Source organism: Rhopilema esculentum, chromosome 5 (assembly GCF_057945365.1).
Source record: "Rhopilema esculentum isolate cy_ngs chromosome 5, ASM5794536v1, whole genome shotgun sequence".
Lineage (NCBI taxonomy): Eukaryota > Metazoa > Cnidaria > Scyphozoa > Rhizostomeae > Rhizostomatidae > Rhopilema > Rhopilema esculentum.
Genome location: NC_142819.1, coordinates 5,201,339 through 5,221,812, shown reverse-complemented (window position 1 = coordinate 5,221,812; position 20,474 = coordinate 5,201,339). Strand labels below are relative to the sequence as shown.

The following is a 20,474-nucleotide window of genomic DNA, read 5'->3' as shown; positions in this document are numbered from 1 at the left end:
AGGGGCATGAATGGGCTGTGAGCACTCTGTCAAGCCCAATTCAAAAGCTAATGCCTCCAGTATTCCAGATAGGCATAAAAGTGTATCTCACTGGTATGAAAGGAAAGGAAATCACTTCTCAGATATTTTTTAGGAATTCCGTCTCAAGAGAAGCAATTTCCAAACTGTCCTAGCTGTTTCTACAGGATCTTATCTACTGTTGATCTTGGAGTGCCCTTATCCCAAAAAAAATCCAAAATCTTTAGATAAAAGTTCCTGTTCCCAATTTTTCTTCCCCTTTATACGGTACTGTTATTCGCATTGTTGTTATGCAAGAGGAAAAGGAAAGGACTTTATTACAATGCCCAGATTCCACGCCAAGTTGACGGATTCTCAATCGAATTTTTGCGAGCGTGTTAAAGGTCTGTATACAATAGCTACCTTAAGGGGGGTTGAGAAGTTATACTCACATATTTTTAATACATTAACAGTCCATCTTATTAATTTTGTTGGTATTAACTTAAAGAAAAAGGCACCAATGGCACTGGAATGAAATTTTTGGCCTTAATGAAACACGTTAGATGAAAAATGAAAATTTCAGAAATAAGCATCATTTTTTCAATTGCCGTAAGATAAATGGTGATTTGGTACCTTTATTGTTTAAAGAGAGCATGCCACTCAAAACTGCAAAACTGCCTAGATCTCTTTCAGCCGGGATGCGAATTTCTCATAAGAACTCAACATAGTTTCTTGGCCTGGTAAGCGGATATGTAACTGTATTTACATCGCAGGTGCGGTCTAGGCTTGCTTTTCAAATGGCTTCAATCGACATAAAGGATGGGACCGAGAGCATCGGAATGTATTGTTCAGCCGAAAATCTATCTTCAAATTTCTCACGGAGAAAAATCTGAAAGAAGATTTTATCATCATAGGTCTTTCTTCCAGGTATGTGGCAAATCTCCTTTTCTGCTTGATCTACCATTTTTAGCTAGCTTTACACACCTTTACCTCGCAGAAAGACTGACTTTAGAATGGCATCATTTACTCTTCCTTGATATGTTGTACATAGATGCAAAACTCTACTTATCTATATCAACCTTAAACATTGCAACAATATATGGACATTAACAGTACCGTTTCGCGACTATAGACAAAAGTAAAGTTAGATTGGAAAACTTCTAGGCTTGAAAAAACAAAGCTATTGAGCAAGAAGAATCGACACACAGGTTCCGGAGTCGTGTCATTGTAGATGAAGGGTTGACTTTGGAATGGAACATAAACTTGTCAAAGAGAAAGTTTGTAGAGGTCTTGCATTTCTTAAGAAACAAAAAACCTTGTATCGACTAGACAACACATATCGGACCCATATAGAATGTCATTTGCACTATGCCAATGATTTTTCGAGAAGTATTCCTAGTTCCAAAACAGATCCAACAAATCTGTAGGTCATAACCCGAACCATCATCAGAGAGGCACTAACTCAAAAAACTGTAATCATTAAGTGGTTTCCCGAATGCCTAGAGGTCGGTCTATGTAGAGATTCTGTATCTTGTGGGAACAAAATTTTGGTGTCAAACGAGACGGGGCAGAAATATGGGGATATGTTTTCGGTAGAAGCCAAAGTGCGAGAAAGGGTGCGAGTGTGCGAGCCTGTCATAACACGGGAACAAAATTTCTCGTTTATACCGACAACAAAAACTAAATACGTTTCTTTCACTTCCACATCCACTACAACGGTCCATCGCGTTCTCCATCTATCTTTGCAAGTGAAAGAAAAGAACGACGGCCGCCGCAACAAGCCCCGACCGAGAACTGTCAAATGACGTCAAAACCTTTGTTTCAGCGCAGAAGACCAGAAAAGAAGTTGGATATCAAAATGTTAATCCCAATTTTAAAAGTTTCGAAACTTTACTTCCATGGCATGTACAGACATACGAAAGATGTTTTCGGGTACCATGAGCCCCCAACCTGTGGCTCATAAATTATCCTTGAAATCTTCGGATGCCAAAATTGGCATCAGTGCCTCTTAAACGTAACACGAATAAGAAAATCTAAGTATTAAGCGCAGCTCTTTTTGTTTGATATTCTCTAAAGCTCTGTACATTTTACAGAGCACGCTACAAGCAAAATTCTGGAATGAAGATATGATACCAAAGAAAGATATGACACCACTCGATTTGTTCTGCTTACGGACATGTCTACAAATTACCTGCAGTTTGCAGATCTGCGTATTGTTTACGAATCTTTACAAAATCCTCTTAATTCTGATAATTGTAAAGTTCCTATGCAAAATGCTATCTATTATATAATATATAAGCAAATAGAACCATGATAGTTCTCAGTTATCTTACTCTACTTCTAGGTTTTTTTGCAACAAACAGTGCAAAGATTGTGCGTGGAGGATTACCACATGCAAAGAAGACGAACACATGGGTTGCTAACGGTAGGGAATTCTTGCTAATTCTTTTTAATATTTGTTGATTAGAATATACTTGTAAATCCTTTTTAGTCCTTCTTCATTATAGAATGTGGAAAGTAGTTTTAATAGCTTTTCAAGTCAGCTATAGAAATTTCCCAGATTATTTAGTCTTGCTTGTGCCTATGGATGCACATCACATCACTTCGTTGCATCGCTGTTTTGTCTTTAAAAGAAACAATCTCTTGACAGAGGGCTTCTAAAGTTTGTTTGTCTTATCAGCAAAAGATTTCAACAAATCCTTATTTCAATGTTCTGACAGTTTTGTCCAACAATGCTCAGATTCTGTGTGCTCGTTTGCAAACATACTGTTGCAAAGTCTAACTGTGTCAAGCGATTGGTTTTGAGTGAATTAAGATTTCTGACCAAATGCTAAAGCATTTGGTACACCTGCACAAAAAATCAACTGCAAAAGGCAAAGTTGGACTGCATTTGGAGCCTTGGAACACCCCATTCAGGAAAGCTTAGATAGTGCATGATTATTCAAGTCTTGAAAGTGCAAATCCATTAAGCCTTTAGCTTCAAACTTGGATATCTTTAGAGCATTTATGCAAAATGGCACTGCGTGACTTGGGAAGTTCTCAGTTTATTAAAGAGAATTCCTCAGATAGAAGTTCTAAACAGGCCTTTTTGGAGATAGGAAGTTGTGACACTGTTTAATGGGTTTTCTATGCAGCATGTAAAGCTCCTTGTTGCTTAATAGGATGTTACACATCTTAAAAGTCTGCATGTCTGCATCCCCCCATCCAAAGAATTTTTTTCATCCACACCTCTATGTGTTGATCACCTGATCAAGAATATCATTTGATCGAAACAGGGCGTCAAGAGATTCCATCAGGACCTGGAAGTGCTGATCCTGGCAGCACTGCAAGCGCGACTGTTCAGGATGCAGCATCGTATGACAAGGGGAAATCAGAGTCTGAGAAAAATAGTGACGAGAAGAACCTGGATATTAACGTCTTCCTGCCCAAAAAGAAACGATTTGATGAAGGGTTCTCAATGCCTTTACAGCATGGAAATGGATTCCCTGTTCCTGTTGATGGAGGGAGCGTTGCCATGCCCATGATCAACGAACTTTCACGTGCATTAGAACGACAACAAATGTCACAGGAAATGTCTCACATGTCACACGCGATTTCCCAGACAATGGTTGATGCCCTGTTACTCGCTGGAAAGCACGACGACCACGGACATCATGTTGAAGAGATATTTCACCATGATGACGATGATTATCATCATCATCATCATCATGACGACCATGATGACCATCATTACGACCATGGGCTGACACTTCATGACTTAGAATATGCTTTTGATCATTTCCCGCACCATGATGGAGTAAAAGAGGACGAAATCGTCCGTGCCTTAAAATCGGCTTTCCATAGTGTGATCAAAGAGGTACGAGATAAGAAAAAAGGAGATCAGACAATCGTGCAAGCCATCCCAGAAACACAATCTGCTCCTGAAACAGAAACAGAAATAGTAGAGGCTCCACCTGCACCCGAAGCTCCAACACCCCCTCCTGCACAACCAGCTGCAGATATTGTTGCTGCTGCTGCTGCACCACCGCCTCCACCACCTCCCACTGTTGTCTCTGCTCCACCGCCTCCTCCACCTCCTCCAATTATCTCTGCTCCACCTCCTCCACCGCCACCTCCCCCCATTATCTCTGCTCCTCCTCCTCCACCGCCACCTCCTCCTATTATTTCTGCACCTCCACCGCCACCACCACCTCCTCCTATTATTTCTGCACCTCCACCGCCACCACCACCTCCTCCAATAATTTCTTCTCCGCCAGCTCCCCCTCCGCCTCCACCCGTCATCTCGGCTCCTCCACCAGCAGCAGTACCCCCTCCAGTCATAGCTGCCCCAGCTGTAACTCAACCAGCAGCATTACCATCTGTAGCAGCACAACCAGCAGGAAACGTCGTTGCAAACTCTCCTGCTGCTTTGCCTGGTGCACTTGCAGGAGGCCCACAAGCAGGAGCCCTACAGCCAGGAGCCCTACAACCAGGAGCCCTACAACCAGGAGCCCTACAACCAGGAGCCCTACAACCAGGAGCCCTACAACCAGGAGCCCTACAAGCAGGAGCCCCGCAATCAGGAGGCCAACAGGCGGGAGTCCAACAGGCTGGAGTTCCGCAAGCAGGAGTACCACAAGCAGGAGGCCAACAAGCAGGAGACCAAGATCCGCATCATACAGCAGGTGTGAGTGACAGCCATACCACTGGCGGTGGGCCACAGACTTCACAAGCAGCTGGGCAGACTACGCAACCAAATGCTGCTCAGACAGCACCTCCGGTGCAACAGCCTGGCACAACTTCAAGTACTGAGCCTAGTCAAGCAGCTAATCAAGCAGCAGGTCCACTGCAACAAACGCCCTCGGTTTCACAAGGACAGCCAGGTGCCATAAAGGATTTTAAAGAAGGCAGCAAAGGATATAAAATTCTTGGTGATATCCTTGCGCAAGCCATGTTGAAGGCGGAAAAGAAACTAGAGAGAGGAATGCAAGGAGCAGTAATGGAAAGCGAAAGAAATAAAAAGATTGTTCAAGAGCACACGGCAAATGATAATAGCAATAAGGAAATTGAAGATGATGACACGACACTTAGAAGTAGTGAGGAAGGAGATAATATTGATAGAAATGGAGGCACATACGAAGAAGAACATAATGGAGATACAGCTGAGGAGGGATCTGCACAGTGGCATGACGAAGCTATCGAACCGAATAATCGGATTGGTAAGGACTTGAGTTATTCGTATGAAAGGCATCATAACCCAAGTGACATAAAAGTTGCTGAGCCAAGACCTAAGTTAAAAGGGAAATCAAGTAAAATTTTGAGAAATGGTCTGAAAAAAACGACAGCAAAAAAGGCATCAAGCAGTTCCTTAAAAGATGAAAAGCGGAAAAAGAAAGCATATCGTGCTTCGTCATTGATCAGAAACAAAACAAAGCAAAAAACAATCAGCAAACCTAATAATGGAGATAAATACAACGAAGACGAGGAGACACAGTTTTTGTGAAAGAAGTGGCGGAGGACCAGATTCTAATTCCTAAAGTACCAATTGCTACATTTTTTGCAAAATTTCAAAAATTTTTATACAGTCACAAGTAAGAACAAAATATGGGACAGAGGATGCATGATCTTGTTATTAAGATCTGTTTTTTGCTCTTCAATTTTTAAGCAAATGTAAATGTAATTTAATTGTAAATTTAATATTCATCAATTTTTTGGTATGCATGAAAGATTAAGCTTAAGAGCTGGGAAATGCAGTTAAAAGCTAAAAAACGAAATGAACATGCATCAGATCATACATAAACAAACACAGCTGTTTGCATTTTGCTTGAAAACCCTGTCAGTGATGCGCTGACGGTCTCCATTCAATATTTAGCAATCTTCTGGTAAAGTATTTGTAAAAAGGTAGCATAGGCGATCTAATAATTACAAACCATGGTGGAAGGTGCATTTTACAATGTTTGAAAATGATAGCTTGACTGCTCAATTTCTTGGTATCAGCGATAATTGTCGCAATGACATTTTATAAGTCGGTTGATCTGATTCGAATTATTTTGCTGTTTGTAAATGCACTTAATTAAACTTGCACAAATCATTTCGCACAAACATTATTAAATCCACAGCATGCGAAGCTTTTTTTTGTTGGCTGAAAAAATGGCCATAATAAGAACAAAAATGCAAGATGAACTTGAAAATTAATAACGCTATTTTAAAAACATACCTTTTAAAACATTTAAAATATTCTTGGGTTTGTGTACAAAAGACTTTCCATAGAAATGCAAGCCAGTAGTATTCAAAGGCATAAATGTTTCAAGAATTTTTTTTGAAAAGCTGTCTTGAAAAATTTCGAATTGTATGCAAAACGTGTGCGCCAAAATTCAGAACAAACATTTTTCAATATCGATACCACATTTTACCGAAATGGTTTGATTAAATAAAGCAATCCCCCTGAAACTACTTTTTAGTTAAAGAAAATATAATGAAAAACAATTCTTTAAATATTGATTTCTAATTTTTGCATTTTTGTATCAAAATATATCTAGCAAAACTGCAAGCCTATGTTCTGTCTACAAAACGTACAAAAGTGCAAAAAAAATCGTTATTATTTTCACACAAAGATATTCTTGAGGTTTCCTTTCAAGAATGTAAAATCTTCTTTAATGAATTTTTAAAAAACCTTTATCCAGTTTTCTATAAATTCGTGCCCAATATTCTGCCGAATAACTCCATAGAGCAACTGGTCTTTTTGTAACAAGAAAAATCAAAACCTTTCAAACTAAATCAGACAAATTGAAACATCGAAAAACGGTCTTCCCAAAAATAAACTTTAGTTTCACACAGTATTTGTTAAAAGATACCCAACAACATACAAACCCATAGTGTACTAGACTGGAAAATGTGACAAAGTTGGTTTTCTAGTTCGTATCAAAATATTTTCGATATTTATGATAAAAAGGCAAAAGAACCTTTTTTTATAATAGAAATTTTCGAAAAAAATTTAGAAGATACTTCTTAAAAAACTGCAACATTTAAGATGAGTCGGGTTTTGATAAAAAAGAAAAGCTATAGGCTTAGAAAAATCATTTTCTTTTTTTGGAAAAACTTTTTGTAAAAATATATCAATTTGTTTCTGTATGATCAAAAACAACAAAAATTGAATCTAATTCTGAAATCAAAGCTGTATCTTTAAAAAATCGCGGCATTTTAGAATGGTGGTTTATTTGATAAAAAAGTGATGGCAAAATTACGTTTAAAAATTGGCTAGCAAAAATGGTCTAGCAAAAATTTTTTGAAAACTTTTTTTCTAGAACATAGAAATTTTTTTCACATCAACAGAAAAAATAAGAAGGGACTTTAATAAAATTCATATTTCTTGAAGAATAGCAAGATTTTGATGGCTTGAGGTAATGTAAACATGTCCAATTTATGAATTTTCTTCCTAAAAACAGGTTAGTATGCCTCTTTATAACCAGATTATACAAGTATTTAGTAATATTCTAAAATTAAAGTAACGTTTTTCAATATACAGCGATGTTTATATTTGGGTCGGCTTTTGATATTAAAGTAAGGCTATAGGCTATATATCAAAATTGCAAGATATATTCAAAATGTTTTCTCAAAAGCAGATTTATTTGTTTCTGAAAAAAATGAAGACGCAAACATTGAGTTAAGTTCTAGAATCAAAGCCGTAATATTTGAAAAAGAAATGATATATTGAAATGATTCATCTTTGATAAAAACATTAAGCTATTGGCTTAGAAAGGCGGTGAAATACCTTTAAGCCAGAAGTTGGTTTTGTTCACATTAAGCCAGATATTGGTTTCGTTCTAAGACTGAAGTCTTATTTTTATAAAACAGCCATATTTAAATAAGTCAAATTATGATTAGAATAAGTCAATTTTTGACATTATGGAATGGTAGATTTTTGATAAAAAAGTAAGGCTATCAATCTTGAAAAATGCTCCAATTTTTTTGTAGATTTCTTTTCTTAAAACAGATTAATTTGTCTTTACATAACCAGAAAAGGCATTAACTGAATTTGTTATTGAATATAAGTCGTATAGACAGGGAGTTTTTAACAACAATCGAGCAAAGTGCCTAACCTTAGCTCTTGCTCTCTTTGTGAAAAATGAATAAGTTTTGTTTTGAGAGATCTTGGCCTAATAATTTTCCAAAACCTCTAAAATGGTGTGTTAACGTGAAGAAAGGCATTTTAGGTTGTTTTGAGCGCAAAAAATTTTTGATGAATTTTCTCGGTTTTTTAGTCTTTTTTGCCTATTTGGTCAGATATTTTTATGAATAAGTTGATTTTTGACAGATAGTTTTCTGGAACTTGTCAAAACTTCTCAGATGGTTTTGCTGACGAAAACCGAGGCATTTTAGGTTGTTTCGAGCAAAAAAGGTTTTGATGACTGCTCTTGATTATTTTAGTTTTTTTGTATATCCTGGGTTAGAGATTTCTGTGAACCAGAATTAAATCTATAGCATTTTTAACAAGTTTACAAGTCAATTGATCATTGTTTTAATCAATTACAATGTTGCAATTGATGCTGACATCTCATTTAATGATGTAATAGAATTTTTCAAATGATTCGTTTCATTTTCAAAAACTTTTAAAGTTATTTAACTGAGGTAAATAACTAAGCTCCTCTTAGTTAAAAAGAAAAATTATCATTTATACATCTTGCCTTTCTGCTTAACGTGCTTTAAACTGATAGATGATGTATGTAGTCTGCAGCTAGGAGCCTTTTTTCAGTTGCTCTCCTAAGGGCCAATAAATTTATTGAATGCTGAATGAAAACTTGCACAATTAGGTGTTATGTTTCGGATCATAGGTTCTCTTTTTTCTAGAGCTGACCCCCTGTCTAACGTGGAATTGCAATTTGATACAAGGGAATCTGCCATTTCCTATGCTGAAACTCAAGGTAGGACACTGTACAAGTTAGGTAAGATAAAGTGTTCTTTATTGTAGACGTAATGAAATCATATTTACGAGAACTCTTTAAAAAGTCATATTTAAATGGTTTTAAGAGATATAAATTTAGAATGAAAACAAAGTAATATACAAGAAAGGTTACAGAATAGATTCCAGTAGAAAAACTTAGGTTTTTCGTAGTTGTGATTTTTCTTTAATTGTGGATTAGTGAATAATTTTTTGAAATTTAGTTCCTCCCAAGGTTGGAAATATGAAGTAGATGAGCCAAAGACGACATCTATCAAACCAAAGAGCTATGGTGCCAATTTTTCATGGAACAAGCGCACCCGAAGATATACAAAATAGAATGTTTAGAAGACTATGTGAAATAATTGACTCATTTGTTTGATGTTTGTTTGGTAATATAATTTCATTGTATATCGATCCGTAAGCTGTGTGTTCATGATAAATTGTCTTGAAAATGATTGGAGACCTATCCATGCTCTGTTTTTTGTTTTATTGGAATATACACCTGGTAACATAATTGAGAAAATGTTCTCCTGCGTAAATTTCATGTTGAAGAACTTCAATCGGGTATGGAGAATGAAGTTTGAAACCACTTGAGACCTAATCATAATAAAGAGGCTTGATAAGACTGTCTGTTCACTTGAATATACTTTATCTACCATTTCTCGCGTTTCTGTGCTGTTTTCACAAAACAAGATGAATTGCTGCAGGTTTTCAACTGCTGTGTCTAGTTAAATATGACCTGCGCATGTCAGTAGTTCATCCTCAATTTTACTGTAATCTCATCTCTCTCTACAGAAAATTCTCGTAATATATCTCCAAATATATTGGCATCAGATTTACCTGCATTCACTCTTCCTCGCCAAGGCTCACTGGCTTTCCCGTAATTCTAAAATTGCTCTTAGCAAGGAAACTTCTAAAATCTTCCCTTAAAAAAAGGAGTCTGTTCTTGCGAAACGCCCTACTTACTGACTTTGGTCAAACGCAATAACTTCTGCATTTATCAGTGCACAAACAGTATATTTGCCACCTTCTTCTTACTGACAGTATCTTGTTGAAAAATGTTGCTATCAAATGGTAGATGTAGATTCATGGATGTGTGACTCTTAACTGCTATAGTCAATGTTTTACCATTCTACATCTTATCATCAGTAGCACAACGCGGGGAGGCAAGAGGGTGAGGATGCCCTACCCCAATTGCAAAAAGTCCCTTTGAAAAAGAGCGTTCCTGGCGTTCCAAAGGATGTGGACTTTTCCTTGCCCACCTCCCTTTGCCCCCCAATCTACCACCCTGGCTACGCTGCTCTTATTATAACTGTAACCACCCCAATTGCCACATTCAAAATGAAATCCTTTACGGTACTCGCCAAAATGATGAGTTACACCCACTTAACAGGCTTTTAAGCTTTGACCATGACAATATTTACATATTTATTATACAGAAAACCATTGAACAATAGCAACGTACCTAAATACAAAATCCAGTTTTCATTTCATTCCTTTGAAGAAAAGGGCTCTTAATTTCCGACCATGACAATATAAGGTAAACAATCTAAATTCGGCCATTGACCTTCCATTTTCTACGGTTCTAGTTTCCAATAGGGCTGAAAAATAATCTACCTAACAGAACAGATGCATCATTTGTTTAAAGGATCAATTTCAAAGATTTCACACTTTCGAATTCCAATTGTGATTTTCTCACATATTCATTACGTGTGCCGCAATTAATAACCTTTGCATCTTACAAACTGTAAATCCTCGAATTGCCCCCCCCCCTCAAAAAAACGCCCCCTCGAAAAAGCCCCACCCTAGAACTACAAATTGTCAATAAGCCCCCTCCTCAAAAAGCCCCTACTGCTACCGTGAATTCTCAAATTCGACCCCTCAGTTTGATGATTTTTGCCATTTGCTTTACCATCACAACAAATTCATACCTTTGGTGGTAATAAATTAAATGCTCGAAAAGAAATTTCTACTAAAATAAACGAGGTCTTTTAATAATGTATTTTTAATGTCTACAATAATTTTACAAGCCCCCCTTCGTATAAGCCCCACTCGATTAAGCCCCTATCCAAAAATATCAAAAATAAATAAGCCCCCAGAGGGCTAATACGAGGATTTACGGTACATATCTGACACCCTTTGGTTTCCTTTACGGAGGAGCCCTTGCCTTCCCATCATGCCCTATAAGGCCAATGCTGTTAGAAAAATGGCTTCCAAAATTTTTTCGTCAAATCGAGAACGAGAGAGATATCAAGTAGGGAATTATTTCGTGCACGAAAAGCTGTAAAGGCAAATGAAGATGGTCCAATACATCCAAAAGGTACGTTTAGTAAAGAATAGGTATTATTTTATAAGGTTTTTTGTGTTCATATCTAGGCCTAAATGTTTACTATTCAAATTATCCATCTTTACGATGCCAACCAAAGTTTCTTGAAATGAAATATTTTGAAAGAGGAATATATCTTTTCATTAGAAACTTAATCGCGAAATAGTAGATTCCTCCATTTGGAGGGTCGCTCAGGGGTACAGGGAATATGCGATAAGTATTCAGAGAGCCGGGGAACTTATCCAAAATTAGAAAGGAAAGGTTTTATCTAAGGGCCAAAGAACATTCATTCAGTAGTTTTTTATTACTTTTACATCCTCTTCTTAAAATGTTTGTTCGTATACCATTGCTAGAAAAGTGCATTTCTTTTTTACTTTTGCTATTCATCAAAATGGGTGGGAAAATATTAAAATTCACTGAAAGAAAAGACCCCACAAGCCCGCAGCCAGGACCGTGGAGGTAGGGGTGGCAAACTTCCCAGACCTGTTGTATGGAGACGTTTCAGTAACATTTCTTTTCAGGTTTTTTGAGCGACAGACACCTTTCTAAGTCCTAAATAGATAATGAGAGACCTGAATAAAGAGTTTTCCACTCCCTTTCAATCAAATTGTCATGGCAATCCTATTATCACGACAACAAACTTCATTGAAAATCGGAAGAAAAATTCTCGGGGTGGCAAATACCTTCCAATCATCCACTCCTTTATGCACTTACTCCTTTTCTTTCTCTCTCTTGAATTTAAGATATCATCACTCATTATTCGCTGATCAAGATACATTTTTTGTTATTTTAGAGCCTTTTTTCGTTGTGCCCCTTTTCTCGAGTTTTTTTATACGATGGTTCGGTTTAAAAACCCTCCTATCATTCACTCACTTTTCCAATTTCTCTTTCTCTTTTTATATTTTCAAGTTAAGATATCATTACTCGTCATCTTTGCAACTAATTCTCTAAAATTCGTTTTTCAATATACATTTTTTGTTATTTTAGAGCCTTTTTTCGTTGTGCCCCTTTTCTCGAGTTTTTTTATACGATGGTTCGGTTTAAAAACCCTTCTATCATTCACTCACTTTTCCAATTTCTCTTTCTCTTTTTATATTTTCAAGTTAAGATATCATTACTCGTCATCTTTGCAACTAATTCTCTAAAATTCGTTTTTCAATATACATTTTTTGTTATTTTAGAGCCTTTTTTCGTTGTGCCCCTTTTCTCGAGTTTTTTTATACGATGGCTCGGTTTATAAACCCTCCTATCATTCACTCATTCTTCCAATTTCTCTTTCCCTTTTTATATTTTCAAGTTAAGATATCATTACTCGTCATCTTTGCAACTTATTCTCTAAAATTCGTTTTTCAATATACATTTTTTGCCACTCTAGAGCCTTTTTTCGTTGTGCCCCTTTTCTCGAGTTTTTTTATACGATGGTTCGGTTTAAAAACCCTCCTATCATTCACTCACTTTTCCAATTTCTCTTTCTCTTTTTATATTTTCAAGTTAAGATATCATTACTCGTCATCTTTGCAACTAATTCTCTAAAATTCGTTTTTCAATATACATTTTTTGTTATTTTAGAGCCTTTTTTCGTTGTGCCCCTTTTCTCGAGTTTTTTTATACGATGGTTCGGTTTAAAAACCCTTCTATCATTCACTCACTTTTCCAATTTCTCTTTCTCTTTTTATATTTTCAAGTTAAGATATCATTACTCGTCATCTTTGCAACTAATTCTCTAAAATTCGTTTTTCAATATACATTTTTTGTTATTTTAGAGCCTTTTTTCGTTGTGCCCCTTTTCTCGAGTTTTTTTATACGATGGCTCGGTTTATAAACCCTCCTATCATTCACTCATTCTTCCAATTTCTCTTTCCCTTTTTATATTTTCAAGTTAAGATATCATTACTCGTCATCTTTGCAACTTATTCTCTAAAATTCGTTTTTCAATATACATTTTTTGCCACTCTAGAGCCTTTTTTCGTTGTGCCCCTTTTCTCGAGTTTTTTTATACGATGGTTCGGTTTATAAACCCTCCTATCATTCACTCATTTTTCCAATTTCTCTTTCTCTTTTTATATTTTCAAGTTAAGATATCATTACTCGTAATCTTTGCAACTCTTTCTCTAAAATTCGTTTTTCAATATACATTTTTTGCCAATCTAGAGCCTTTTTTCGTTGTGCCCCTTTTCTCGAGTTTTTTTATACGATGGTTCGGCTTATAAACCCTCCTATCATTCACTCATTTTTCAAGTTTCTCTTTTCCTTTTTATATTTTCAAGTTAAGATATCATTACTCGTCATCTTTGCAACTCTTTCTCTAACATTCGTTTTTCAATATACATTTTTTGCCACTCTAGAGCCTTTTTTCGTTGTGCCCCTTTTCTCGAGTTTTTTTTATACGATGGTTCGGTTTATAAACCCTCCTATCATTCACTCATTTTTCCAGTTTCTCTTTCTTTTTTTATATTTTCAAGTTAAGTTATCATAACTCGTCATCTTTGCAACTAATTCTCTAAAATTCGTTTTTCAATATACATTTTTTGCCAATCTAGAGCCTTTTTTCGTTGTGCCCCTTTTCTCGAGTTTTTTTTATACGATGGTTCGGTTTATAAACCCTCCTATCATTCACTCATTTTTCCAGTTTCTCTTTCTCTTTTTATATTTTCAAGTTAAGATATCATTACTCGTCATCTTTGCAACTAATTCTCTAACATTCGTTTTTCAATATACATTTTTTGCCACTCTAGAGCCTTTTTTCGTTGTGCCCCTTTTCTCGAGTTTTTTATACGATGGTTCGGTTTATAAACCCTCCTATCATTCACTCATTTTTCCAATTTCTCTTTCCCTTTTCATATTTTCAAGTTAAGTTATCATAACTCGTCATCTTTGCAACTTATTCTCTAAAATTCGTTTTTCAATATACATTTTTTGCCACTCTAGAGCCTTTTTTCGTTGTGCCCCTTTTCTCGAGTTTTTTTATACGATGGTTCGGTTTATAAACCCTCCTATCATTCACTCATTTTTCCAATTTCTCTTTCCCTTTTTATATTTTCAAGTTAAGTTATCATAACTCGTCATCTTTGCAACTTATTCTCTAAAATTCGTTTTTCAATATACATTTTCTGCCACTCTAGAGCCTTTTTTCGTTGTGCCCCTTTTCTCGAGTTTTTTTTATACGATGGTTCGGTTTATAAACCCTCCTATCATTCACTCATTTTTCCAATTTCTCTTTCCCTTTTTATATGTTTAAGTTAAGTTATCATAACTCGTCATCTTTGCAACTTATTCTCTAAAATTCGTTTTTCAATATACATTTTTTGCCACTCTAGAGCCTTTTTTCGTTGTGCCCCTTTTCTCGAATTTTTTTATACGATGGCTCGGTTTATAAACCCTCCTATCATTCACTCATTTTTCCAATTTCTCTTTCCCTTTTTATATTTTTAAGTTAAGTTATCATAACTCGTCATCTTTGCAACTTATTCTCTAAAATTCGTTTTTCAATATACATTTTTTGCCACTCTAGAGCCTTTTTTCGTTGTGCCCCTTTTCTCGAGTTTTTTTATACGATGGTTCGGTTTATAAACCCTCCTATCATTCACTCATTTTTCCAATTTCTCTTTCTCTTTTTATATTTTCAAGTTAAGATATCATTACTCGTCATCTTTGCAAATCTTTCTCTAAAATTCGTTTTTCAATATACATTTTTTGCCATTCTAGAGCATTTTTTCGTTGTGCCCCTTTTCTCGAGTTTTTTTATACGATGGTTCGGTTTATAAACCCTCCTATCATTCACTCATTTTTCCAATTTCTCTTTCTCTTTTTATATTTTCAAGTTAAGATATCATTACTCGTCATCTTTGCAACTCTTTCTCTAAAATTCGTTTTTCAATATACATTTTTTGCCATTTCTAGAGCCTTTTTTCGTTGTGCCCCTTTTCTCGAGTTTTTTTATACGATGGTTCGGTTTATAAACCCTCCTATCATTCACTCATTTTTCCAATTTCTCTTTCCCTTTCTATAGTTTCAAGTTAAGATATCATTACTTGTCATCTTTGCAACTAATTCTCTAAAAATCGTTTTTTCAATATACATTTTTTGTTATTCTGGAGCCTTTTTTCGTTGTGCCCCTTTTCTCGAGTTTTTTTTTACGATGGTTCGGTTTATAAACCCTCCTATCATTCACTCATTTTTCCAATTTCTCTTTCCTTTTCTTAATTTTCAATTTAAGATATCATTACTCGTCATCTTTGCAACTAATTCTCTAAAATTCGTTTTTTCAATATACATTTTTTGTTATTTTAGAGCCTTTTTTCGTTGTGCCCCTTTTCTCGTGTTTTCTTAAGAAGGTTCAGTTTATAACCTTTCCATCCTTCACTCAGTTTTGCACTTTCACTTTTCCTTTCTATCTCTTGAATTTAAGTCATCGTTGGGCGCTATCTTTGCATTCTCTAAAATTCGTTGTTGAATATAAATTTGTTGCTATTTTAGTCTTTTATCGTTACGTCCTTTTCTCGAGTCTTTTTACTGGTAAACATATTAGTATCCAAGCGGTTAACATTCCACTCATAAATAGCTAGCATAATATAAGGTCGGTGTTGATACAGACAGACAAGAGAGCACTCTTTTCTTATTTTCAAATAATATATTATTCTATTCTATAGGATTTAGCAGGGCTGCCCTTTATATATGCTTAACATCCTTATAGACAAACAAAATTTTTGATCAGACAAAATTTAAATATAATGACTTGTTGATTATTAACCTTTATAAATTGATTTCTTTTAGGCAATACGAGCAAATATATAAACAGTTATTTTACTAGAAGGCAACAGAAAAGACCATGACGACTTGCAAAATTTCATAAAGCAAAACTTAGAAGTGCATTTTTTTAGTAACTTCGATAAGGTATTTGAAATAGCACTGAATTTTTCGGAAGTAATGCAAAGCAAGGCAACAGCTCGTGGAATTTATATATTTATTTCCAGCCATTTATTTCCGATTGAATACTATAAAACACTAAAGCTAGATACTTTACATTTTAATGTTAATCACAAAACCTGCCAATAACCTTCACCGAATATTATTAGTATTAGCCTTTAGATAAATCCGTGGAGAAGTATGTAATTAATCAAGATAATTAGATTTGCAAGCAAAATCAACGGAAAAGAAGCCCAGTGTTTCTAATTTATTGATAAGCAAAACGTAATATTTTCCAGATTTTTTCCAGATCCGCGAAACCAGTTTTATTTTCAAGGCAGTGAAAGAAATTATTTTCATTCTTAGCTATTTTTCTTTCCTTTTTCCAATGCCAAAAATTCCATTTTTCGAAGTAAATTTTCCAAATACCAAGATGAATGCCCTTTCCAACACCCCCGCGATAACGATTCCATCGTTCAAAGGGCTACTTTTCCATTTCTTTTTTCACTAGATCATTTTGCTTACAGGGAAACAGTGGATTGAGTTGGGGCTACTCCATAGAAAATAAAAACTACAATGATTAGAAAAGTGTGGATTATACACAGATTTTTATGGTCCTCGTAGTGATTTACAAGAATCACATCTGCCAATTAGTTGTTTGAAAACAGAGGAAATAGCTGAAATTCTCGAGAGTTCATTACTAGTTGTTGTTCCTCAGTCAAAGCAACGTCACAGGAAATTTGTATCGTTAATTACTCTGTGATTCAGTTAATTCTATTTGGCTACTCCAGTACCGTGAAATTTTGCTTAAAGGGGAACTGAAGTGAAAAACGATTTTTGTACCACTGAAAAAGGTTCCCGTGCTGATTCAAAAACCGTTTGAATTTTTTAAATACATTATGTAGTTTTTAAGTTATTAAGTTTTTAAAGTCGAAATTTGCCCTCATCGATGGCGGAGCGAGAACGCGGTCAGACCACTGTGTCACGTGACCTTGTGACGTAAAGTGGTGGACACGAAGAGATGTTTTGATGAAATATAGTAGTGAGTCTGATAAGGTTCATGACAGGTAACAATCGTGAAAATTGTGATAAAAGCATGAAACTTAGTGAAAATACAGAATTCGATATGCGTAACAAGATAGAATATAGACCCATTTTGGGAAAAAAACCCTTGTGCTATTTTTAGCCTGGGATACTTGTGCCCAGTACTCAGAATATGTTGGCATGGTCAATCTATTTCTGTGAACTATACAGCCATGAAACTTGACAAACCGACACAATTTGACTTGCTGAAAACGATAAGAATGGTCCCCACCCTCAGAAATGCCCCTTGTGCTATTTTTAGACTGGGGTACTTGTGCCCAGTACTCAAAATACGTCAGTATGGTCAATCTATTTCTGTTAACTATACAGCCACGAAACTTGGCAAACCGACACAATTTGGCTTGCTGAAAATGATAAGAATGGTCCCCACCCTCAGAAATGCCCCTTGTGCTATTTTTGGACTGGGGTACTTGTGCCCAGTACTCAGAATACAATAGTATGGTAAATATATTTTGTTAACCATACAGCCATGAAACTTGGGAAATCTACACAATTTGACTTGCTGAAAAAGATAAAAATGGTCCCCATCCTCAGAACTACCCCTTGTACTATTTTTAGACTGGGTACTTGTGCCCAGTACTCAGAATACGTTAGTATGTTAACTATACAGCCATGAAACTTGGCAAACCCACACAATTTACTTGCAGAAAATGATAAAAGTGGTCCCCCACTTCAGAAATACCCCTTCAAACATGATTTCTCATGCTTTGTCTACAGAACATGATATCAAAGCATTTTCTGATTTAACTCCAGACATAAAAAACAATTCATACCAGGATGTACATAAAGGGGGAGGATTTAAAGCACAACCATTAAATGATGTATATGTTTCCAAGTTTATTAAATGTTGAGTTGAAGCGAATTTCAGAAAAATACAACCGTTGGGCACAAAAAACTTCATTCTCAAAATTTAAAAACAGTGTATCTAAACAACAGGCAGTGACAGAATACATTAAAAGAACATTGTACCCTGAAGGTAAAACATTTTCCTCTGATTATTTATAAAAAATGTTACCAAGCAGGTGGTACAGGACCATTATTGTAAGAGAAAATCTTGATCAAATCCAAACTATTCTACACATTTTGATGTGAGTGAACTGTGTTGAGAAGTACACCTTAGGAATCTTAAAAATATCAAGCCTTGCTCAATCCCCCCCCCCCCCCCCTTGATGTGACTAATCTAGTGATTTGGCCTAGGGCTGACAAGATTTGGCCATTGTCCCACTAGTTTCAACAAATTTATCTTCTTGCTATTATGAACTAAAAGTCTGGTCCTTTTGAATAACCCTGTGTATATAACCCTGTTCTCCACTGTATATGTAGTAGGTAGCTGATTTTTGCATTTTCATTGTCTCTCTGCAGAATTTTGAAACTCTTGTCTTCTTTGTCTTCTTTTCTTTACATTTGTGATAAATGCATACTTAAAGTTGTCCAGTTATTCCAGCACAAATACCCAAAAACCAGCAAACCATACATTGATCGGCCACTGTTTGTAGATACCTAGCAAAGTGGATATAATTTTAGGTATTATTCTATTTTAGGCATATTTATGCAATTCTATTAAATATTTGACATTTTCGAATTATCAGTCCAAAAATCTGAATTGCAGGAAGATTTAAAAATACTTGTCAATGTACACAAAACAAACCAGTTTTTAAACCAAAAGTGGATTAGGTCGACCTGTTCCGTGCTACACATCAAACTATGTATAAACGTTTTTATATCAAAGCAAATATTTATTAAATTGTAACATGTAATAATCCTTATTATTTCAGATTTTAGAAATGGAAAGATTATAATAGGAAGCCTACTCATTCTCTGTTGTATCTTACTTTTTATAAGGAAATAAGGAAATTGAGTTTGAGTATTTCTTGCCTTCATTGCAAGAAAAGAAACAAGGATCGACGTACCATTTATTTACTTCCTCATTTCTACCAACAAAACGAGCACGTCGCGGGAGATAATTCATTCCATCCTCTGGGATCTCATCGGGCCTAGGCTAATCTTCATCGCCACTTTCGCAGGTCCCGTTCGCCCTTGGTAGGGCAAGTACTTCACCACCACATGCTCCAAACACTTCATCGTCGCTCGATCTTAAGTCTGTTGTCATTCCTGAAGAGCTGTCGTGAAAATTGCGATCTGAAATTTTAACTATTAACCAAATAGACAGGTCATTTGCTGGAAAAATTAGGCCTCTTTTCCTGTCAAGGTTTTCTCTTCGGATTCCTTGCCAAGAAACATGCTGGAATAGATTAAGACTTGGGGCATGTTGAAATTTGCCAAAAATTTCAAAATGGCGGAATTTTTCAAAATGGCGATTTTTTTACAATGTTTTGGCTACAATGTATCGATATGGTCTTCTAAGACGAGCATTACTTGGCACCAAAGTGTCTTACAATGTTAAAGGCATGTTTGTTGTCATGACTGATCTTAAAGAAATCAAAATGGTATACTTTTGATGATTCTGATGGCCGACAACAAACTTTGACTGGGTCACAGACGACACACTACACCATGGGAACGATTTTCCAGCCATCATTCCTGGTGATAAAGGGACACGCTTATATGAATCATTCGTAGATCTATTGCACCACGGAAAGAAAGATTATGGCTTATATGTTATTCCAAAGAAACGGGCAGGCCTTCCAGCAATGCCTGATTTTGAAGACATAATCAAAGATTCACCACTGATTGAAGAGGCATTTCATCGTGATGTAGCTTGGGTATTGTGTGGAGCTGTAAGTAAAGAGATGCTTCTAGAAATACAGCCTGGATTAGACACTGATGCTCTCCAGCTAGTTGCATCATGGACAAACTTCATGAAAGCTTCAACAGATTGTACTACAAGAAGGTGCAAACTAGAAAATCTTCCTGTTACTCCTCCAGATGATAACGTCGTCAAATGGTATATGGACATGATTCAAAATATGCTTGATCAGCTAGAAATAGATCATATTTTTCTTCATGCAGATCAAGCAATTTATTCAAAAGTTCTTATTATTCAATGGCTAAACCAAGGGAAGTACGATCAAATCATCACCTACTTGGGCGGCTTCCATCCCATAATAGTCAATTTGAATATCCTTGGAAAAAAGTATTCTTGTCTCAGACTTAAGGAATGGTGGATGAATGGCGATGTAATAGCACAAGGGTCTGCTGGTCAAGCGATGAAAAGAAGGCATTGCCATAGAAGCATAAGGCTACAAAAACAGGCTTTTGAAG

General features: G+C 35.8%; 1 protein-coding gene and 1 long non-coding RNA gene across 2 annotated transcripts in view; both read left to right on the top strand.

Moving 5' to 3' along the window:
- The first annotated feature begins 1,188 nt into the window (after nt 1–1,188).
- LOC135689405 (uncharacterized) lies at nt 1,189–5,780 on the top strand. Its single transcript, XM_065206619.2, has 2 exons — nt 1,189–2,422; nt 3,273–5,780. Exons 1-2 carry the CDS (start codon nt 2,308–2,310, stop codon nt 5,477–5,479), a joined length of 2,322 nt encoding a protein of 773 aa, XP_065062691.2. The 5' UTR covers nt 1,189–2,307; the 3' UTR covers nt 5,480–5,780.
- Nucleotides 5,781–10,704: 4,924 nt separating this feature from the next.
- The window catches only part of LOC148960225 (uncharacterized), a 28,835-nt gene continuing 19,065 nt past the window's right edge, over nt 10,705–20,474 (top strand). The window contains exon 1 of the long non-coding RNA XR_016145320.1: nt 10,705–11,237. This is a non-coding gene — a long non-coding RNA (uncharacterized LOC148960225). The remainder of the gene's footprint in view (nt 11,238–20,474) is intronic.